This window comes from Callospermophilus lateralis, chromosome X (genome assembly GCF_048772815.1).
Source record: "Callospermophilus lateralis isolate mCalLat2 chromosome X, mCalLat2.hap1, whole genome shotgun sequence".
Lineage (NCBI taxonomy): Eukaryota > Metazoa > Chordata > Mammalia > Rodentia > Sciuridae > Callospermophilus > Callospermophilus lateralis.
The window spans coordinates 122715657-122740074 of record NC_135325.1 but is presented as its reverse complement, the minus strand read 5'-3'; the positions used below and the strand labels follow the sequence as shown (position 1 = coordinate 122740074).

General features: G+C 42.5%; 1 protein-coding gene across 2 annotated transcripts in view; it reads right to left on the bottom strand.

Annotated features, from left to right (window-relative positions):
- Window positions 1-24418, bottom strand: part of Mamld1 (mastermind like domain containing 1) — a 100855-nt gene that overhangs the window by 14948 nt on the left and 61489 nt on the right. For both annotated transcript variants that reach the window (XM_077106754.1, XM_077106755.1), the window contains exon 3: window positions 17153-19063. In XM_077106754.1, the coding sequence (XP_076962869.1) occupies window positions 17153-19063 (1911 nt within the window). The remainder of the gene's footprint in view (window positions 1-17152; window positions 19064-24418) is intronic.

Genomic DNA, 24418 nt, shown 5'->3' with positions numbered 1-24418 from the left:
ATTTTATTTTGGAATTTGGGGCTTATTGATGTGTTCTTGTGCTACAAATCATAGCTCTTTTTGGAGCTGCTTTAGGCACAGGGAATTGGGGTGGGTCAAGGTTGCAGTGCCCTGACTCAGTGCACTCTTGGTAGATTTAGAGCTTGCAGATGTCAGCTGTCTTGAGATCTTGTCAGGGATGCCAACCCTTTCAGGGTTTAAGATTTGGGTCCTGTCTTCTTCCCCCAGGTTTGTCCACATAGACAACTCAAACTACCCCCTGGTTTGCTGCTACTCTTCTCTGGTGGCCAACTATCTAGTCACTGAATCCATCAGCACCATAAAAAGACTATTCACCATGATCAAATGGATTCATCCCAAGGATGCAAGCAGGGTTCAATATATGCAAACAAATGCACAAACATGATCCACTATGTCAACAGAATGGACAGAAACAATATGGTCATCCCAATTGATGTATAAAACTTTTTAATAAAATTCAACATCCCTTCATGATAATATGCTGAACAAATTGGGCATATAAGGAATATACCTTAACATAATAAAGCCTATTTATAATAAACCAACAGCTAACAATATACTAAATGGAGAAAAAAGTTAAAGCTTTTACTCTAAGATATGGAATGAGACTAGGATGCTTACTTCCACCACTTTTATTCAACATAGTGTTGGATGTCTTGAAACCCCAAACACTCCACCAAAAAAGACCCATTAGAACTAATAAATAAACTCAGCATGGTTGTAGGATACAAAATCCTACATATAAAAATTAGTAGTATTGCTGTATATTGATAGAAAATTACCTAAAATAGAAATCAAGAAGCCAATCCAATTTATAATAACTATAAAAATAACAGACTACCTAGGAATAATTAACTAAAGAGGGGAAAAGTATCTCCAATAAAATTTATAAATCATTGATGAAAGAAATTAAAGAGGTCACAAAATGTAGAACTATATCTGGTGTTCATGATTTGAAAAATCCATTGTTAAAAACGTCCATACTATCCAAAGTGATCTCAATGCAATCCTTGTGAAAATATCAATGATATTCTTTGCAGAACCAGGGAAAACAATTCTAAAATTTATATGGAACTACTACCAAACAAACAAAATTATGCCAAAGTCATCTTGAGCAAAAAGAAGAAAGTAGGAAGCATTATACAATTTCACTTCAAAACATTCTACAAATCCTTAATAACCAAAGCAGCATGATATTGGCAAAAAATGGACACATAACCAATGGAATGGAACAGTCCAGAAGTAAACCTATGAATCTACAGCCAACTGTTTTTTGACAAACATGTTAAGAACATGCATTAGAGAGGAGAGTCTTCTCAATAAATGGTGCTGGGAAAATTGGATATACAGATTCAGAAGAATGAATCTAGACTCCTGTAGGTCACCATTTATAAAAATCATCAAGGGTCTAGGGTATAGCTCAGTGGTAAAGCATTTGCTAAGCATATGTGAGACTCTGAATCAGATTCTGAGACCCACACACACAAAAGAATTTAAAATTGATTAAAGACTTAAATGTAAGATCTGAGATGATGACACTATGACACTATTAGAAGAAAACAGTGGATATGCTTTAGGACTTTGGAATGGACAAGAATTTTTTTTTTTTTTTTGGAGAAGGATCCAAAAGCACAGAAAACAAAAGTAAAAATAGACAAATTGAATTAAATCAAACTGAAAAGCTTCAACACAGCAATCAAAGTAAACAATCAACACACAGTAAAGTGTCACTGCGTGCGGTAGTGCATGCCTGTGATCCCAGTGGCTCAGGAGGCTGAGGCAGGAGGATCCCAAGTTCAAAGCCAGCCTCAGCAACTTAGCGAGGCCCTGAGCAACTCACTGAGAACCTATCATCTCAAAAAATCAAAAAAAAAAAAAATATATATATATATATAACATGGCTTGAAATGTGGCTCTGTAGTAAAGTGTCTCTGGATTCGATCCCTGATTCTGAAAGCAAAAACAAAAACAAAACAAAACAACTAAAACAAACAAACAAAAATGTCCAGTGAAGTGTCAATGTACAGAATGGGAGAAAATATTTGTAAACTATATCTGACAAGGGGTTGATATCCAGAATATACCAGGAATTTCAAAAACTCAAAAACCAAAAAAAACCTAAAAGGAGCAAAAGATATAGACATTTCTCAAAAGAAGACATAAAAATGACAAGTATATGAAAAATGTTAAACATCATTAATCATAAGAGATATGAAATACCAAAGTTGGGGATGGCATCTTACCCCAGAATGGCTCTTATCAAAGAGACTAAAGATAACTAACTGGCAAAGATGTGGAGAAAAGGGAACTCTTGTACACTGTGGGTGCAAATGTAAATTAGAACAGCCAATACAGAACACAGATTACAGTTCCTCAAAAAATTGAAAATAGAACTACCATATGATCTGGCAATTCCATAATAGGGTTTATATCCAAAGGAAATGAAATCATTAGGTTGAAGATACATCTATACTCCCATGTTCATTGCTGCACTATGCACAATGACCAATAAGTGGAAATAACCCACGTTCACTACTGGATGAGTGGACAAAGAAAATGTGGTACATATTCACAATGTGGTACATATACACCATTCAGTCATATAAAAAGAATGAGATGCTAGAATTTGCAGCAACATGGATGGGATTGGAGATCATTATGTTAAGTGATATAAGCCAGGCACAGTTATCACATAGTCTCGCTTGTATGTGGAATCTAAAAAAGTTAATCCCATAGAAGTTGGGAGTAGAATAGTAGTTACTACAGTATGTGGAAAGTGGAAGGGTGGGAAGAGGTTGATCAATGGCATTAATTTACAGTTAGAGAAGATCAAGAAGCTCTGGTGTGCTATTGCACAGTATGATGACTAGAGGTAATAATAATGCAAATAATTTTCAAAAAGCTAAAAAGGATTGAGTTTTCACCATAAAAATGATAAATTTTATAGAGATAAATATGTAAACAACCTGATTTATATAAATATATACATAAATAAACCTGATTTAAACATTGCACAATGTCTACATGTGCTGAAACATTACATAGTACTCCATTAATATGTGCAATTTTATGCATCAGTTAAAATATTTGAAACATTAAAAAATAAGAAACTGAATGTCCTATGTGATGTTATTAGGAGGTGGGGTCTTTTGGAAGTGATTAGGTATGAGGGTAGAACTCATATGAATGAGAACTAGTGTCCTGATAAAAGAGGCTTAGGGAGTCTGTTTATCCCTTCTATCATATGAGGACACATGGCACTTCCAGCTTCCAGTACTGTGAGAAACAATTTTTTGTTGTTTTGAAGCCACCGTCTTTGGAATTCCATTATAGCAGCCTGAACTGACAATGAGCACACAAGGAGAGCTCATCTGTCTCCTCCCTTAAGCACTTGACTCACAGCTAACTAAGTTGATTTCTAAGTTCTATTATGGTTTCTAAAGATATATATATCCTTTTCTGTTATTCTCCTTCCTCATTTCAATCATAAATTGGTTGTTTAAAAAAGGACAATTCAAGTCATGTGATTCCATCCATATCTCATAAGAAGCCCACTCTCCCAGAGTTCTGGAGAAGAGGGGTTTAGGGGAGTCCTCTGAGTATCTACACTGGCTGAGTTGCAGACTCTACTCTGTAGAGAAGGTTTTGGTCTCCGATCATGCAACTCTCTATTCTTCATGAGGGAGGAAGGGCTAGCTCTGGGAACCAAAAGGCAGGCTCATGTATAACCTGCCACTATGCCTGAGAAAACAGACTTTTCTAATATATTGAGTATCTAGTGACAATGGGATCCATCAGTTACAATAAACTTAGGTTCAGCCTTCAAAGTCAACATATATGGGATATACTTTTACTTAGGTTGTGGAGTTTATTATCTACCATCACTAAAGAAATTATTCAAAATTTTTAGTTTGATTTGATTTAATAATAAAATTTTATATATACAGCACAGGTTTTATATAGACAGCAACTGGTGATTAACTGTAAAGAGTATCAATTTATATCCTATTCCCAGATTTAAAGTTGTCTGCAGATGCAGTCTAGTTTCAGAACACATGAACCTGACTCTGAGCCAGAAGTCAGGAGACTCAGGCTGTTACTTGGGGCCAGTCATTCCACAGTGAAACAGACTGAATGTAGGAGCCCCTCTAAAACTAGGCAGTTTCCTCCTGCTGCAAGTAAAGGCTCAGAGGCAGCCACCTGACCTGGGAGAAGGCTGTTCCCTCCAGCAGACTGTCTAGAACAGACTAAAAAAATCTGTGCATATGTGTGTTTGTGTGTGAACATATATATGTCTCCTGCCTTTTGTCTCACTTTGCCATCTGACTCCTCTGAAACCATTAGCTCAGTCTTCTACCAGTTTTCTATCTTAAAGCTGGCTTGGAATAAAACCTATTTTCCTAATAATTTCACTCTTAGTATTTCTGTATCAGCAAAAGGGCCCCCACCCTTACCAACTTGCAGGAATTAGTGCCACACAGTAACGTTTTTAAGTCACAACATGGCCTTCATTGTCTCTCTTTAAATCAAGACTATCTCAACCTTGGTGGGCCTTACCTCCCTCCTTCTAGCACTTAGCACTCCTCTAAGACCTTGCTCTACCTTTTGCCTTCCTTCAAGGCTACCTTGGAATGAGACCTATTTTCCTACCTATTTGTGGAGCAGCAAGCTATAAAGCCTAGTTTCTTCCTTGGCCTCTAGGTAATAACTGTTGGAATCCCATTTCCCCAGAGGGAAAATGTGGGATTTATCTAGATAAGCTCTTCAGGCCCTGTGGTGTTGGGAGAGTTTTGGGAGTTCACCTTCCTGAATTCCTAAGGTATCCTTCATTTTCAGCCCCACTTGTCAAAATTAGATTATAAACTAAAGCAAGAACTCCAAGTTGTCTGCAGCTATTCACAAGGTAGAGTTGGGTGTGTCCCATTTATAAAATATTGTGTTCTAAGTCAGTGTTAGATCTCCGAGACCTAAATGACAGAATTTGAAGAAAGAATAGGGATGATCTGCATCAGAGGTTCTCAAAGAGGGGGACCTTGGAGCAGTGGCAGCAGCACCCCTTAGAAACCTGTCAGAAATTCCCAGGACCCCTGCAGAACCTATGGAATCAGAAACTCTGGGGGCGGAACCCAGTAATGTGCATTTAAACAAGTTCTCTGGAACATATTCCAATGTGACATAATGTGATTTCCTCCAGCCCTCTCATTATACAGAACAGAAGACTGGGTCTCAAAGAAGCAAGAATCACGTGACTCCCTGCCACCCCTGTGTGGCAGAATATGACATGGACAATGGATTGGTGACCACTCTCTGTTGCTTTTCAATCCCCCCTTTCCAAATTGGAAGGTTTCCTTCCTTCCTTCCTTCCTTCCTTCCTTCCTTCCTTCCTTCCTTCCTTCCTTCCTTTCTTTCTTTCTTTCTTTCTTTCTTTCTTTTTTCTGTACTCCTGCTCTTTCTCTGCCCAGGTAAGTACAATGACCAGGGAGTCACTGAAGGTGAAGAGAGAGCCACATAGTGACCCAATTGTGAGGATGGTGTATCTCTCAGGGTTTCAAGTTTGGAGCTGGAGCTCTTCAGAGAAGAGTAAATAGGATTTCTATAGGGGAGAGAGAGAGTTTTGGGAGGTATGTGCAAGGAAGAGAGAGTGTATGGATGGGGAGGAGCGAGGATATACCTGCAGTGGTGAATACTGTTGGTGGTCTGGCCAACACTGAATTATTCTCTTGATGACTTCCCCCCATTTTCATTCAGGTAGCCTTACTTGTCCTATGCCACCTATACGCTTTGGTTGACCTGCCTTTACTTTAGGTCCTAGAGATGGGCACTTAGCATCACTGACATGAATTTGAGCACAGTAAGTATGTGATCAGTGCAGGTTAGTAAGCTCAGAAGTCCCCAGAGACTTCTGGGAAAGAAGCCTCCTTTGCTCTTCCAGCAGAGAGACTAGAAGCAACGCCTGCTTTCTGAATGGGGACAGGAATTGTTGGCTATTATCATGTGCCCACAAGGGGGAGCCAGCTACAGGATGAAGCCCATGCTATGTAAGGCAGAGCTAGCCAGAAAGAAACAGCTTCTGGTGACTGCTGAGCTGAACCCTGAAGTCTGTCCAACTGCTAGACTTTCACTTTCCTGGGGTTAGTAAGCACCCTTTATTCAACCCAGTGTGAACTGGGTTTTCTGCTATGAACTGGGTTGTCTGCTACGGGCAACTGAATACATTCTAACTGATAAAGAATCTAGCCTGGCCCCACAGACCTCTGAGTTCATGATCTCTGCACTATGCCTTTAGCCTCACATTAGAGCAAACTTCATTTCTAATGATGAAGCTTGGGACTGTTTAACTCTGCTGAGCCCTGAGTCATGTTTCTTAATCCATAGACCAGGCCACCTAAAGACAAAACTAATATACTTGAATTGTCCAGCGTGCTCTAGCAAACCCATCTAGTACAGATCAAATATTGCAATCTTAGGCTTTTCATTCAGATCTAAAGTGTGGCATTCAAGCTCTTAATTATGCATTAGTTGAATGTGATACACATTTTAGAAGAAATAGTTTAGCTTAACATTAAGAATGTCTGGATCATATTCAATTTCGACACAAACATGAATGTACTTTGTGGGTTTCTATGAAGAAAATAATTGATGATTCAAACTGAAATTCATATATAGAAAATAGGCAGTGCTAGCTCCTAAAAGCAATTATTGGCACCAAGCTCCTGAATTTTTAAAATCCTTTGAAAAGTCTTAGGATACACCAGAAAGTCAAGATTTGATTTCAGAGGTAATAACTAAACAAAAAACCTAAAAGCCTGTAAAAGGTGTTGCTGAGTAGGATGTTGATGGTTCTAAAAACAATTGTGAGGGTTGGCTCATTCTTTTTCTCTGTAGTCCAATATTATATCAAAAATTTTGTGTATAGGATGATAAGAAATAGAAACAAATGATGTATAGGACTACAGAGAATGCTTATAAACCTCAGTGGGGGGTAGTTATGAATTGGAGTTGGCATGAACAATGGGCTTAGGCAGGGCAGATGGGGGATGTGGCTATCACCCTTGTAAGTGGATCATAGGAGGGCAGGAACAAAGCAGAATGTTTGGAAAATGGGAAGAGAACCTCTTGCTCTCTTCTCCACTGGGCCAAATGCATCTGGAGAACTTTTGGTCCATCCAGTAGAGCCTTGCTCACCCAGAGGGCTTCATCTCAATGCCCTGGGCACAGTTCAGAAGCAGGAAGTAAGGATATGGGCAAAAAATTGGGTGGGAATAGAGACTCAGTAGGAATATTAGAGTTATCTTCAAATCTGTGAAGTGCTTTTAAGACTTGATAGGCATATAGGACTAGAATGTTGACCAACCTCAAGATCATGCAATTCTTTAAAAAAAATGAGGCTCAGAGCAAGATGCTAAAATCTAAATTGAATGTCAATCTACCTCTGACAAGTCACAAAAAGATTTATTGCTTGTAGCAGGGCCTTGGTAGAACCTTGTAAATTCCTAAGGCTAAGACATTATTTCAAAAGCAGACTAATATAGTCTTTCAACAGATGAGTCCCTGGCTATAATCTTGCCTTCTGCAGTGTGGGGTAACCCCTGGGTTTGGAAAAGAAGTACTTCTCAGCAGCTTCTGAGGAAAGAGGCAGGCAGAACAGATCCCCATGAATTCAGAAGGAATTGACATTGCCAAGGCTATTGCCAGAGGCTGCTCTTTCAACCTCATTCTGCTTCTTTGATCTGTATCAATCTTGAACTATAGTTACTAATAGAATAATAAAAGAAATCAGGAGACCTTTCTAGGTAGAGTCATGTGGGAGGGAATCTCCTTGTGATGTAATTGTTCTGCTAAAGAAAACTCTTCTACATCAAAACTAATAAAGAAAATCGAAGAAACTACCAATATAACTGTCAAAATGCTAAAAACAAAACCCAAAAGAGAGAATCTCCATAAGTAAAGTAGGATCTGTACTCACAAACTAAGAAAATAAAATAATAAATTTTCAAAACAGTTGTGGGAGCTTGCTATAATTTGGAAATTCAATGCACCCCCAAAGGCCCATGTGTTATAGGCTTGGTAACCAGTCTATTGGCAGGTGACAAAACTTTTAGGAGGTAGGGCCTTGTGGGAGGAAATGAGGTCATTGGGGGTATATCCTTGAAGGGGATATTGGGATCCTAGCTTCTTCTTCTTCCCAGCTGCCATGAGGTAACATGGCACCCCTATGGTGTTCTGCCTTGCCACAAGCACAAAAGCAACAGAGCCAACAGGAAACTTTTCTCCTTTTAACTTGATTATCTCAGTACTTTGTTATAGCAATGGAAAGGTAATGGAGCTTAATTCAAATGCAGTCAAGTGTTCTTATAAGTTACATTTTAAGTGTAATATATGATGAACAGCCTTCAAAACATGCCCACTTGATCCTTTGCTAGTCAAAAAGAAATAGCAGAGTTATCAACACACTGTAAGTATAGACCACTCACTGCTCACATGACTGACTGCAATTGAATGAGTGTAAGTGCTGCCTAAGAGTGTTATGAACAAATCTTAACTTGGAAAAAGCAATGAAATTGAATGGTCTGAATTTCTAAGCTAGCTTTTTTTTTTCTTATCATGTGTGGCTGTCATTGTGGTATGTGAAACAGCAGCCAGAAGTCTTGTTTGTTCCTTGTAAATTGTATTAAATGATGACAGCAGCAGCAGAAGCAGCAACCACAACAATAGAACCCCCAGTACAAATTATCACTGGAAGTATAAAGCTCTGCATTTTTTGGAAGTTGAAGAAATACATGTATTTAGACATTGCACACTTGCTGTAGAATGACAAGAAACCCAACTGGACCAGAAAAAGAAATCACACTATAGGCAGTGGCCCTACATTTAGAGGCCAACTTCTCCCTTCTCCTCAGCTTGAGACTACACAGGTTCATTAGGCTCCTAAGCTGTGAAGACACAGTTTCTATGGATAGTTACCCTTAAACATGCAAAAGTCTCCAGAACCTAACATTCTATAAAGGCTGGAACTCATTCATTCACCCCTACATTTTTCTGCTCATTCATTCAAAGGGTCCTTCAGCTCACATTTACAGAGTTAGTAAGACATCTTCCTGTGACTGAGGAACTTACTACCAAGTGGGGTAGCAGATAAGACACAACCAGTTAAGAAGTTCACGTCACCAAACCCTGAGAGGCAGAAAGCAAAGGCCTTGTGAGCTTGGGTGTGAGTAGTGACATAAAAACCAGGTATACAACTTTCCCCAAGTCATTTGGTCAGGGTTCTCACTTTCTACTTATATGCCAGTGTCATAGCCCTTAAGAGCTGGCTGTCACATGGCTGAGAGACTTAACATTTTCCAGCACTCTGTTCCAAGTACCAGTACTTATTCCAGAGGGACAGTTTGCACAGAAAAGCATCATTTTGTTGACTCCTGTATTACTCAGCAAGCTGTGAGTCATCCTGGTGTTTCCAGACTTGTGGATAAACCAGAGGGCCATTGAAGCAAGTGGGGTTTCTTATCCCATTCAAAAGCAGAGATGATACCCATCCCCATTTACAGCCATTTCTTTGTCCCTCCACCCAACATGTTTTCATTTCTCCAAAATGCCTAGAGAATGACAGTCATTTTGTTTAATTTGTCAGAAAAGTTATTTCTAAGCACTGACTATGCCAGGTGACTCTATCCTGTGTGTTTAACCTCAATGCACCTCACTAAGACATGCAGAAAACCCAATGGACCACACAAAATGACAAGTGGACATGCAATCAATTCTGCTCCTCCCCAAAATGAAAAACAGGCAGCTGAGCTTGCTGCCCTGCCACTTTATAATGCACACTAATTTACTGGAAATGGAAATATTAGCAAGTGTTTTAAAACTGCAGGTTTTTTTTCTTTTTGTTTTGGTAAGGCACCCAGTCAGGTGTCACTTAATGAGACACATCCTGAGAAATGTGTTGCTAGGTGATTTTGTCTTGGTAGGAATTGTCCTAGAATACACTTACAGAAACCTAGATGGCACAGGTCAACTACTCATGTGGCCTGTTTTAAATTTTTTGGTACTAGGGATTGAACCCAGAGGTGCTTTACCACTAAGCAATATACCCAGTCCTTTTATTTTTTAACACAGGATCTCACTAAGTTGCTGAGACTGGCCTTGAACTTTTGATCCTCCTGCCTTTGTCTCCTGAGTTTCTGAGCTATAGGGGTACATTACCATGACTGGCTCCTCATGGCCTCCTGATACAATCAATAGACTTGGTAGACATAAAAAAGTATGAGATTACTGATGACATGACACTGCACATTGTTTCAACAGTAAGTGATTTTGTTTATAAGCAGAAGGAGTACAGTCAAAAATAAAGATTAAAAAGTACCAGTATACTATATGCTTAAACCAGCAATATAGTTATTTATTATTATTCATTGTATGTGCTATTCTTTGATATGACCAGTTTTTTTTTTTTTTTTTAACAGCAGCATCACTGCAAACAATTCAATGTGTTACACTATGACTGCTATGGTGAGAGTAATTTTTTGGTTCCATTATAACCTTATAAGAGCACTTTTATATATTCAGTCTGTTGTTGACAGAAACATCATTTTATGGTGCAAGACTGTATGTAGCATAAAACTGACCATTTTGATCTTTTAAGTGTATAATTCAGTGGCATCAAGTTCTTTCACAATGTTGTGCAACCATCATCAGTGTCCATCTGCAGAACTTTTCATCTTGCACAACTGAAACTCTGGGCCTTTCATCTGTGAGTGAAACTTGCCTAATATGGGATGAAGGAACAAAGCACTGAAGAAACAGACAGACAGGGGCCTATAGTCCTCTCACTATCTTAGAAACTGTTATTCAAATGGGATTCAGGAGTCAACGGAGTTTCAGGAAAGCTGCAGAGGTGGGATTGCACGTAGGATGGGGTGATCTCTTTGGATCTCCTTGTTTTTCTGCTTTCAACAACCTCAGTATTTTGGATGGGGAGAAACCTTCATTCATGATGAGTCCTCATCCACAAGAAACAAACAAAAATACACTCTGGAAAACCAGCTATCCATGTGTACAAGAATGAAACTAGGCTATTATCTCTCACCCTGCACAAAAGATAACTCAAAGTGGATTAAAGACCTAGGAATTAGACCAGAAGCTTAGCAATTGCTAGAAGAAAACACAGGACCAACCAATACTCCAACTTATTGGCACAGACACTAACTTCCTTTAAAATCCCTAAAATTCAAGAAATAAAATCAAGAATTAATAAATGGGATGGCATCAAATTAAAAATCCTACAACACAATAAAACAAGAAAAAGCAGTGTTTGCCATTGTGGGCAAAATAACGAAATTAAATACAATTCAAAGTGTTTCAACTCCTTAGGACAAAGGAGAAACTTTCCTTGGGGGTAGAAGGTGGAATGCTTTAACCATAATAAGTACAGATCTCTCTCCATTTCCATGGAGAGTTAGTTTCAGGATTTCCCTCAGATCCCTAAATCTGCGGATGGTGACAGCCCTTACTTCGAATAATCTCCAGATAAATTATACTAGCAACACAATGTGAATGCTATGCAAATACTTACATTGTATTGTTTGGGGAATGATGAAAAAGAATAAATAAAAAGTTTGTACATGTTCAATATAGATACACATTTAAAAAGGATTTTTGATCCAGAGTTAGTTGAATCTGGGACTAGAGAAAGCACAGATATGGACAGCCAACTGTATTCTACCTCCTGCTGTCCCTTTCAAGCTCAAAAATAACCAGGTCAGAGGACACACAGTTAGTTTACAAAGCAGGACCAGATTGTGGGATTTGTCAAACTCCAAGGAACATATCAGGGTCTTCAAGTGGCAGATGACCCCAGCCTGCTGTAAGCAGCTGTGGTTGAATCCTTATCCCTTCCTTCTGCCCACCTAAAGTCATACTGGGGTCACATCTGTCACTCATCATCCACATGGGTCCTAGTGCCTCAGCTATTTGTGCTAGGAGGGAGAACTTGGCCTTGAGCCCAGCCTCAAGATCTGCTGGGGGCCCCAAGGCAAAGGTCTCAGTGTCTTCAGGCCTTAGTGCTGGGAGTGTTGGGCTTCAGAGGACTAGGTGTGCCAGGGCTCAGACAGGCCCATTGGTGAGGGTTGTGAGGGATTTCCCCAAGATCTTACCTCAGATGAAGCTGCCTGGACCCCACCATAGACACAGCCCCTCAGGGAGGGCAGACGGTGAGATCACTGCCTTCCCAAACGTTGAGCACTCACTGCTGCCTGAGCTAAGGAGATATGACCCTTCTTGTCAAAGACAGAAAACAGAGCAGACCCAGTAGGAGCTTAATTCAGGCTTCTCCAAGGCAGGCTGGATTCACCTCTCTCTCTCCTCTCAGGATTTGTCAAAACAACATCATGTGCCTTTTGGTCTACTTCTCTGCAGCTGCCCTCTTCCCCCTGTGCCTCGCGGCCTGCCTCAAGGATCGGATTCCAGGATTTTTTGTTCTTATTCCAACTGGCCACCATCCACATCCCTCCTCCCCATGAAGCCTCACTTGCAGCCCTGCAGATCTGAGCAGGGCTCCAAAGCACGTGCACTGAGGACCTCTGGCTGGAGGCAGCCTCCTGCTATCCTGCTATCCTGCTATCCCTGCTCTCGTGCACTGCAACTTCCATCTCTTTGAAGATCTTGTTTTCCTGTTTAAGTAAATGAAAGTTCTATTCTCCAGTAGCCAATGAACTAAATCCTAACCTTGATTTTTGCAACACACTCAAGAATCTCTTACAGTTTTCAGGTTGAAGGGGTATCAAATCATGGGGACAAAATTCATTTTACCTCACTTTGATTAAAAACAGATATGTCACCCAGTCTGAGGGTAAGGTGGGCCAGATATAGTATTGGAGTAGAACAAACTCACTCTGAGTGTGTCATGAGAGAGATTTAAAAATCCTTCTCTCAGTAATTCCAGGTCCATATCTCTTACTGTAATTTCAACTTTCAAGATGCTTTGAAAGTTAAATTTTATGTTTGTAAATCTGGTCACAAATTTTACTTTGGGCAATATTTGACCTGGACTTCAATATGAATGCTTATCTGCAAAAATAATAAAATGTTTCTCCAGATTCCACTGGAGGGTTGTGTATTTGGGATTTACACCATATTACCATGATCAAGTATCAAATGGTCTCCACTAGACTGTCATTGGCCACAGGGGCTTTAGATCTAAGGCCACAAGCCTACACTGGTCCTGCCTAAGTGTGTGCCTGAGTAATTTCATCTTCTTTTTTTGTGGTGCTAGGGATTGAACCCAAGGCCTTGTGCATGCAAGGAAAGCACTCTACCAACTGAGCTATAGCCCCAGTCCCTAATTTCATCTTCTTTATCTTCTCAACACCTATGTGTTAGAGACTGTTTTTTTCCCCATTTGCTGCTGAGGCTCAGGAACATTGCTCACTGTCTACAACCAGACTGGAAACTACTTCTGTCTGCATCCACTGCCCTTGTTTAACCTGCCACACTGAACTGCTTTCCTGAAGTCAGACAAGCATTTGCCTTTTACCTGACATGGAAGTGAATGGTTCAGTGAAACTCAATCATTATTTCAACAAGTAAAGTGAAATCCCCCAAGTTGAGAAATACTAGCCTGCAAATAAGAATGAGATCCTATAAACAACTGAATTTTGCTTTTCTGATTACTGTAGAGTTTGTTTCTCACCTCACACTTAGAAACTGTTCCTTTAAAAAAATACGATCCACCTGGGCACAGTGATGCACACCCATAATCCCAGTGAAATGGGAGGCTGAGGCAGGAGAATTGCAAGTTTGAGTTCAGCCTCCACAACTCAGTGAGACCCTCAGTAACTAGTGAGGGCTGGGGATTAGCTCAGTAGTAAACTGCCCCTAAGTTCAATGCCCTTGGTTTCAATCCCTCGTATGGTGGTGGGGGTGGGTAGAAAAGCTAAGATTGAGATTCAAACATATCTCCATTGTAACTCAGGAAAAGTGCCCCAATCTAACAAATGTCATGTAAAGCTGAGTTTGTAGACCTTAAAGTTACTGGGTAAAATCAAGAGAAGGAAAAGAGGGAACAGGGGGCTGCTTGTGGCATTCTGGCTGAAAGAGAGCCATGTAGAAATTGGTGTGCTAAGGAGAGTTGGGGCAAGAGTAGAGACAACTCAGGAACAAACAAAGCAGCAAAGTGAACATGGCTCTTTCCTTTTTCTTCCAGCCCTGGGTTTCTTGTGGGGGTGGGAGTGGGGGGGTGGGGGCAGGGCCTAGAACAGGAAGGTCCTGCAACTCTTGACAGCCTCATGGCAGACACAAAGCTGGAGAAAAGTGCTTTTCACATTCTGTCCCGACAAAGTTCCTGGTTTGAGATTCATACCTTAGCCCCAGAAAAACAGATCTGGGGGTTCAAGGTCAAGAGTTAAAAGTCATAGTGGTTAAAAAACCTTTTTGCCAAGCCCTTTCCAAAGTACTTCAGATTTCTAAACATTTAATTCTCAAATGACCTCTCATCACACCATTTTGTAGAAGAGGAAACAGGTAAGAAGTGAAGGTAGGAACAGAAAGTTCCAGAGGCAATGCCTCATGCACAGAAGTATGAATGTGGGCTCTGTATCCAGACTCTGTGTTGTTTGACTTGCTGAGTGACTGTGGGTTACCTCTGAGGATTCAAATGAGAAAAGGCAAATGAATCACTGAGTCCCATGTCTAGTCCTTGAGTACAGCCTGACACTGTCTGGGAAGGTAATTCTCCTGACAGTATGTCATGTAGGGAGCACAGACTCTCTCTGCTGTCAGAGGTCTCCGAGCCCCTTTTGGCTTCTAGTCTTAGAGAGCATGGCCGCTTGGTCTTTCTCCTGAAAACATTCTCCAGTCCCATCTGAGTAACTGATTGGACGTGATTTCCATGATTCCAGGTGATCTGGCTCTGGAACAATGCACCAAGCCTATGAATGTACTCAATTGCAGACAAAACAAAACAACAATGGCTCAAAATGTTAGATGGTGAAATACCTCTAGGATAAGGGCCATGCTTACTACTGAGAATTCCAGAGTCGATGCCACTGCTCCACCAAGATAGCTGCAGAAGTCCATGCAAACAGATAGCAACAGCACTATCATGAAACCAAACCACAGTGTTCCTCAACTGGAGACAGAGGCCTGAGTCCCCAGGTGGCCTGCCCGGTCTTGCCTGCTGAGTCACTCCTCTTGCTGCTTACTATGGCCACCCCCCTGGGAGCTCTGTCTTCTGTGTACATAAATGGAATGATTAATTCCCTGGTGTCAAGCACTCTGCTTGGTTAGGCTCCATGAGACCTGGATGAAAAAATTATCTATCTCTAGGGGGCTGCCATGGTCATCCTTGAATAGGAGGTCAGTTCCTCACTGGAGCTTTCCTTGGGTTAGGTCCCTAACCAAGCACTTTAAAGACATCTTCTCCTTGAATACTGTATAGAAGACGGAGGCCATGTGGGAAATGGAAGCATGAAGGATAGTCAGGAGAATGCTTCCTGATGGCACAGTGCTTGAGCCTTAGGGAACTGCAGGAGTTGGACAGGAGAGAAAAGGGATGAAGAGAGAGCTAGGCATGGGGAAGAGCAGGGGTCAAGGCTAAGACTACACAGGGTGGATTAAGATGTTATTGAAACAAAGTACAAGGCATAGGCACTAAGTCTAAGAAGGTTGGTGGGGGCCATGCCATGACCCTCTGGGGACTTGTGAGCAAGTGGGAAACATGAACAGGGCATTTTTTTAGCAAGGCAACTCTTAGAAAAGTGGATGGTTCTTTGGGGGAAACTAGTTAAGAGCCAACTGTATAAATTCATATTTTGAATCAAGAGGATCCAAACTTGGGAAAGCATAAAATGATAGAAAAGAGGATCATGTCTAACAGTATTCTGGGCAGGCATACATGAGACATGGCCTCTATTGAGCTCTGCCTCCAAGTAGTCATCCTTCACAAAATCTCTCTGGCTGACATCTAATGAAGAGAACATAGACTGGATTATTATAAAGACTATGGCTTCTGACTTGCTGGCACCTCTCTCTTGCCCACTTGGATGAAGCCAGCTACCATGCGGTGAGATGCTCTGTGAAGAGGATATGTGTTAAGGAACTAGTTTGGGAGGAACTGAACACTCAGCCCCATAGCCTGCAAGGAACTACTTCCTGCCAACAACCATGTGAGTGAGCCTGGAAGCAGATCCTTCCTTGTGTAGTCTTGCATGACTGCAGCCTTCCGAGAGACAGTGAGCCAGAAGTCCCAGCTAAGCTGTTCCAGGATTCCTGACCCACAAAAACTGAGCTAATGTACGTATGTGGTTCAAAATTGGTGCTTTGGGATAATTTGTTACACATCAGATGATAACTAGTATAGGCAAAGATCAGAGCAATGACAAGTGGGAAATGTAACGAGCACCACCAAGAAAACTGAGCTGTATTCAATGAATGAAAAAAACTAGGAGATGAAGGAACAGGAGGGATCAAAAGTAATTTCAAGAAGAACACAGGTTCTGGAAAAAAGCTTCCTGGCTTTAAGTTCCTGCTCTGCCCCTCGCTATTTGTGTGACTCTGGGCAAGTCATTGCAACTCTCTGAGCCTCAGTTTCTTCATTTGTAAAATGGAGACAGTAAGAGTTAACTACCTTGCTAGTGCCTGTCTTTTTCCTTCAGCACCTGCCTCAGTGTCCAACACAGTGATGAATGGAACACTGAAGTTGTTCAGCAAGTGATTGCTAAAGCATTTCTAGAAGGCTTATGTTCATCCTTATACCAGCAATCAGTGAAACTTCCTTGCATTCCAAGAAGACCTCACAAGTTCTGCTGCACAGCCAGTGCTGGGGAAGACAGTGCATTTCTACACAATGCTGACTTGTCCTCCTCTTGCCTTTCCTTCTCCTGGGAGCTTTGTAAGTACTGCTTTCCTCCCAGGGGAGTTGGGCGACATGAACAGGCACTGAAACCATAACCTTGGCCTCATTAACACTGCTTTACCCACGCAGAATTAGATGACTGACATAGACTTTGCCAGAGTCAAGTCCAGCCTCAGAGAGGACAATAGCCTGGATTTGCCCTCCAAAGCCAGGTTTCAATAGTATAAAACATAGTTCTTATTTCACAACAAAGGAACACCACCAGGTGTGAGATCCTCTTACCTGTCTGGGCAGAGCAGGCATGGAATCTGAGGCCACTGATCGCTGAAAGCGCTGGGATTGCTGCATCATCTGCTGCAGTAGGAATGCAGAATGGTCAGGATGTGGTGGTGGTGGTGGTGGTGGCAGTGGCTGTGGTGGTGGCAGCAGTGGCTGTGGTGGCTGCAGCTGTAAGGTGGCAGTGGCAGTGGAGGAGGCAGTGGCTGAGGAGGCCTGCGCTGGTGTGGGCTGCTGCAAGTAGTGAAGCAGGGATTGCTGCCTGGAGGGGGCAGGCATGGAGGGTATCTTCTGGGGGCCTGGCTCAGAAACAAAGTGGGACAACGGCTTGGTGTTGCCAAAGGTAAATGGTTCAGGGGCTTCTGGGCTGGAATTGGTCAGCCCCTGTTGCATGATCATGGTCATGGTTTTGGATGAATTGCTGGTTATGGACTTGAAGATGGCATTTGCTTGCTGCTGTTGCTGCTGCTGCTGCTGCTGCTGCTGCTGCTGCTGCTGCTGTTGCTGCTGCTGCTGCTGCTGACTTAGCTGAGTACTGGTGGGAGGGAGGCTCCTGATCAGAGAGTACTGTGGAGTGAAGGACTGCTGTGGCAAGCCTGGGCTGGAGAGTTTCTCTGGGCGATAGGGTGGGGATGGCCCTGGATTGCTGGTGGGCAGAGCAGACATCAGGTGTCCTTGAGGACTTTTGATTGCAGAGGACACCAGGTTTGCAAGAATGGAGCTCTGTTGGCCAAACTGTGGTTGTTGATTGACAGCCACGCTGGGATGCTTCTCAGGAACATAGTGCAAGGTGGGCCCCATAGTGGCACTGCTGCCAGACGTCATGCTGGAGAGTAAGGCACTGGGCGAGGCTTGCACAGTGCTGCCTGAGGAACTGTTGGATGATATGCAGGGTCCCATGAAGCTCTGAGAGCCAAAGGGCGGTGGTGGTAGTGGTGGTGGTGGTGGGTGTGGTGATGGCACCGGACGGTAAGGTGGGGAGATGCCTGTAGGAGGCAGGCCAGACCAGGCGATGCAGGGCCTTGGGTGCTTTGTAGCAGATCCCTGCTTGCTGGCTGCCAATGCTTTCAGCTGGTTGGCATGATGCCACTGCGGCACTGGTAATGGGGGCAAAGTGACAGGGAGCATGGCCTGGGCCTGGTTCTTGGCCTGTGTTGTTGAAGGACTGACTGAGACCATCTGCTTACTGGTGGAAGGAACAGAATGGCTGATCCCAGTGGAGGAGGGCATGATTGGAACTGACACGCCAGTGACTTGGCTGCAACTCGAAGCAAAAGCCTTGCTGGAACAAACGCTCTCCATTTGTGGCATCTGAACTGGAAGCTTGGGAGGCATGCCTATGGTTGCCTGGGGAGGCATGCCTACGGTTGCCTGGGGGGGCATGCCTACAGTTGCCTGGGGGGGCATGCCTACGGTTGCCTGGGGGGGCATGCCTACGGTTGCCTGGGGAGGATGTAAGACCAATGGCTCTTCTGGCTTGCTCCCCAGTATATTCTCAAGATCTAATTCAGACGAAGAAGGTTCCTGAATTTTGGTTAACTCTTCCAGCAGATCTTGAAGTTCCTGGTCTTCAGCAGGTGGGCTGTTTTTCTCATAGCAAGGAGCAGAGGGTTCTTTCAGCTCCATTTCTGGGGTTGGTGGCACCCCAAATGGTGGGCCTGTGACACTGCCATTCATGGCATTATTCTCAAGTAGTAATGACTGATTAGGTACTCCCATCACTGCAGAGCTAGGATTCACTGGTAACATGGGAACCTGCATCTCTGTACAGAGGGTACTGGGATGGGTACCTGGGCCCATAGAAAGGGTGACATCTTCAAGGCAGGGCCTCTTAACTTTATTAGGGTAACCCCTATCAGCCATGCCTGCAAATTGGTAGTTGTCTCCTTCCTGCCTCCTCTTAAGGGTTCCCTGTGGCTGAAAGAGAAGAAAGAAAGAAAGGGATGGGAAGGGGGAGGAAAAAAAAATTATAAAGGCTTGGCACATTAAAACTAATGAATAGGAAACCTGCAAGATAAAACATCTCTCAGTCTAAGACTTATAGTTGTCAAAATTATAAAATATAGCATTTAAAAAAACAATTATAATGCTTGCTTCTTTGTTCTTGTGCTTCATTTCAACAGTCCTGTTACATTTCAAATAATGAGTTATGCTACCTGGATACCAAACAGGACAAAAAATCACATCAAGGGTATTCTTTGCCCATGTAAAGGGGAGGTCAATAAAACTATGCCAAAACCACTCTATGTACCTGTTGCCAAAGGCAGGCGTTAAAAAGCAAAGGAGAATTGGCTGAATATTTTTAATTCCTACTTGTCTACAGATACCCCTGTCTTGGTTAAATGCATCAAACAGTGGTAATAAACTAAATCTCAATAGGAATGAAGTTGATCTGGGAGTTCTTGTGGGCAGCTGTCTAATATATATGGTTTAGAAAAAAGTCTAAGTTTCAGAACATTGTAGTTCTCATTTCATTTATTTTTATTTACATACACACATACATGCACATACAAACACTGCTTATACATGCATAAAACATAACTTTGAAGAACCTATATCCAACCATTTGGAGTAGTCATTTCTTGGGGATTACTGGCAATTCCCTTTCTATTCTCTACACTTCTGTACTGTTTGTTTTTAATGAGAAGAACTTGTAATCCAAGGGGGGAAAACCCACGTATAAGGTTATTTAAATAAGAAATTCCTCTCTGCAGATGCATCCTCAGGTTGGGGAGATATCAAACAACCGGAAAAGGCCCCTCTGTGGGATCTGTACCGTGGGAGAACTGTTCCCCACGTATAAAAGCACAGCCTTTGGGAACAAAGCAAAACTGCCAGTAATGCAGTATTTCCTACTCTTTCATGGCTTTACACACTTATCAATGGCTCTCATGTTAATAAACTGCCTGTCAACAGGTAAAGGGGGAAAGGGAGTAGGGTGGAGCCGAGCATGTGGGAATAATCAAAATAAGAAAAGGAAGAGAGGGACTTGGCAGTCTCATGAATGTCAACAGGTGAATAGGTATAGTTCTCTTAAAGCACTTTTTCACATAAGAGCTCCCAATTTCAGCTTTGGAAGTCTGTCTAGGACATACAGTGCTGTTACATTAGATACAGATATCCCCTCTCTCACCAGCATGATGAAAAGAATCATGCCCCTCATGGCCAGATGATCAAAAATGTAGCTCCCTCAGTGCTGTGAGCCTTAAGGCCATGCTGAACACTCAAATCACTGAGAAACATCCAGATTCCCAGAACCTCTTATCACAAATCAATTGCTTTAATCTCATCCAGGATAGGGCTTGTACACAGTCCCATGGGTGATTCTAAATGCCCCTAGATAAAAGCTCACTTCAGTGCTTCCTTTTTACATGGTTACATGATTTCTTACTCATTTCCATTGTGAGAGGCTGGCTAGGCCTTCCCCATGCCCACTGCCACACTGGCAACTTTGCCAGGTCTCCTGGGCCAATGGGTGCTGCTGCTGAGATTCTACCTGCCCAGGTCACATGTTTTCTACTGAATTCCATGGCCACTGTCTTAAATCAAATACACCAGATCAAGAGAGCTCACTCTTCTGGAAAGACTTCCTTTCCCAATGTCCCCGACCAAGCTTCCAGACCTTTGTAAACAAATCTTCTCACTTTCTAAGTGTGCTGTTTTCCAATCTCTGTGGTCTCAGTGACAGCAAGCTATTAGTTCTAGATACCAGCCATTTCTTGCTTTCTTCAGTCCACATATTACACAGGTTCCTGCCCTGAGTCTGTGACATTGAGTGAAGCCATAGATGTTGGTAGGATTCCTAGAGAGTAGATCTAAACCCTCTACTTCTACAGAAAACAGAAGGGGCTATAATTTGCATTTGGCCATACAGTCAGTTAAGGGATAAGGATCCTAGACCTCAAATGTCCCAACTTCCAGCCAGAGGCCATGCAGGTCTTGCATTTGGTGGTAGAAATGAATTAGTTTCTCTCCATACATAGATGCCTGCAGAGTCCCATTTCATAATCAGGCAGACAAAGCTACCAATGTGATCCCCATGACCTTATAAACATTCATTAAAATGCATTTTGAAACATGTGATGGCTTCCCCACCCCCTAAATCATGAGAAAACAAAGGCCATCCTTCTGATTGGGGCTAAGTTCAGCTGTGAAGTCAACATTATTTCTGGTTCTGTCTGAACAATGACATATGGCAATGCTTCCCTCTCTACATTTTTAGTTCAGAATGACAAAAAGGACAAAAATTTCTTAGAAAAAGGAATAGAGTATAAGAATACAGTCCAGGCTCATGAAATGGAATAAGCAAAATAAAGAACATAACTTATGAGCAATACTCTTTCCAAATATGCCTGGCAGGCTGTTTTAAATGCTTAATTTTGGACTCTCTTGCTGAAAGTTTCACATAGATACCAACAAAAGGCCAGGACGAGGTATGCACAGCTCCTATTGGATAGGAAGGTAAAAGGTCAAAGGTATCAGGGAGCCTCATTCTCCCCCTGTTTCCCACAGAGGACACTGAGCACTTAGGCTTTTGTGTAAGATTATTAAGAAGGTAAAAATTGCCTGTGGCTTGTTTAGTCTTCTCTTTCTCCTCATTGTCTCCACTGTTTTAGCTCTGGGCAATTTGCTTGCTGGTTCTTCTGGTCTCTCCTACAAGTACATCTGAGTATCAACAACTTTATTTTCAGTACTATGACACTTCCCCACTATGAGTTTCCAGGCACTTGATGTTGGCCAAACAGACTAGATTTCCAGCCCTCTGAGGACAAGGATATTTCCCCAGCAGATCTGCTCAGAAGAAAGTAACAAAAATGTAGGCCCAGAATAGATAAGACAATGGTACATCATGACTGGGTTTGCGGGGCAGGTGGGGGGGGGGGAGAATGAGCATATGAGAATATGCCTGGATATATACATGGGCTCAGATGAATATCCATTTTAAATGCCTATATTTGGGCATATGTGTCATTTTCATGTTTGTTTTTCAGTGGAATGTTCCAAAACACTGACACTGAAGTTTATGTAGGACAACAGGATTATCAGCATTTCCAGAACTGCAACACATGAGGCTCTGGACAATCAGGGTATTTGGTATCAGTAGGGAGCCTTGAATGCTGACTGTCTTCAACAGGAGTCAGTGATGTCTCAACCTTGACCTACCAATGGGGGATATCCTGGTGCCCCCAACTTTCCTTGAGCTAGCAGAAACTACATGTTCAGCACCAGATGCAGGTAGAGGCTCCTAGTTCCTACAATGAGGACAGGATGCTCCATTTTCTTCAGATGAGGGCCGGATGACAAGATGCATTGTCTCAGGGCCACCCAGTCATACGCATACGCAGTCCAGGCCAATGGCAGCAGGGCAACCCCAGTAGGCATTGGACCAACACACTGACTCCATGTGTGCTTTCTGACAAGTCCCTCTCCAGTTGCTGTGGGTCCTCTGTCATACACAGTGCATTCAGCAAGGGGATCAACCGAAGGCTACAAATTGTATAGAGCCTCCTGCCTGCAGACCCCAACCATCTGCTATTAGGAAAATATAACTGAGGCACAATCAGGTCACACAGTGAATGAATGAAGAAAATATCTCTTTCTGAAATGCTCTAAAGAGGTGGAAGAGGGGTGAGGAAGGAAGTGCTCCTCCAAGTGCCTGGGCAATTCTTACAAATGCCGGACTTCCCTTCATCTGATGAGTGACAGAACCAGTAGAAAACACCCATAAGGGGCTGGGGATGTGGCTCAAGCGGTGGCACGCTTGCCTGGCATGCATGCAGCCCGGGTTCGATTCTCAGCGCCACAAACAAACAAAGATGTTGTGTTCGCCGATAACTAAAAAATAAATATTAAAATTCTCTCTCTCTCTCTCTCTCTCCCTCTCTCACTCTCTTAAAAAAAAAAACACCCATAAGGGGCTGGGATTGTGGATCAGTGGTAGAGCGCTCACCTAGCATGCACAAGGCACTGGGTTTGATCCTCAGCACCACATAAGTGTAAAATAAACATATTGTATCCACCTAAAACTTAGGAATAAATATATTAAAAAAATCCATAAGCTGTAATGCTTAGACACCCTGCAAAGCAGAGAGACCCAGACATTCCATAAACTAGTGGGCTGTGAAATCCCATAATTATGCTGTAAATATTTCTTTTCTTTTAATTTTTTTCTAGTTGTAGATGGGCACAATGCCTTTATCATTTTTATTTATTTTTATGTGGTGCTGAAGATCGAACCCAGAGCCTCACACATGCTAAGCAAGCACTCTACCGCTGAGCTACAGCTGTAGGCCTGCTATAAATATTTTTAGGCTGCCCTGGGCTATGACGGACCCTGTCCCCAGCTTTCTATATGTCTACCTAGAGCCCATGTGCAGATGAGCCATCCAGGCAGGCTAAGAGTGTAGACTTGCATTCAGAGACCTACCCAGGGAGTGGAGGGCAGCCATACAAACAGTCTCAACTCATTTGGTGGGCCCTGCTTTCATGCCATACAACACTATTTGAGGCCTCAGATTTGGCTGATGAATATATATCAGATGGGGTGCACTTATCTCCACCTCCCTTGCTCCCCGGATACTCAGGCCTTCCTCTCAAGTGTCACCTTCTTGGCTGTGTCTTTGAATGCAGGATCCTTTAGGCAGTGGAAGGCTCCTTGCTGATGGTGATTTGACAGCTGGGGAAGCCCCTAGGCTGATCCCTGATGGCATGAGAGAATTTTTAGAGGGGCTACTGGTACATTTCAGCGATATAATATAATGCTGGGCAGAGCTATGCTGGCGCAATAAGGAGCCATTAGTTAGAATGGTTTAAGCTGTGTAAAAATCATGCAACACATGGGGTAGCCAAACACATTATCCAGAGCATTTCTAAGAATGGTTGTGATTGGGTAAATGAAGTAGCAGTAACACCAGCTCTTCTTACAGAAAGACCCTACCAGCCTTGCCTCCATGCCCCAGTTCCCCTCATGACCCAACTCATGCCAGGATGGCACATTAAAATTACTTTTGCAATAGCAGTTCTTGGGCCTGTCTCCACACTGTTGCTTAGATCTCAAAGGATCATCCTAACCCAAGGAGTTTTATGGCTGAATAATATCCCATCATTTGGGCAGGCCACAGTTTTTATGTACCTATTCATCAATTGATGGATATCTGGATTGTTTCTCCCTTTTGGCTATTAGGACTAGTGCTGCCATGAACATCTGTATGCAGTTTTTGTTGAATATCTGATTTGTTTGTTTGGGGAGTGGAATGGCTGGGTTCTAGGGTT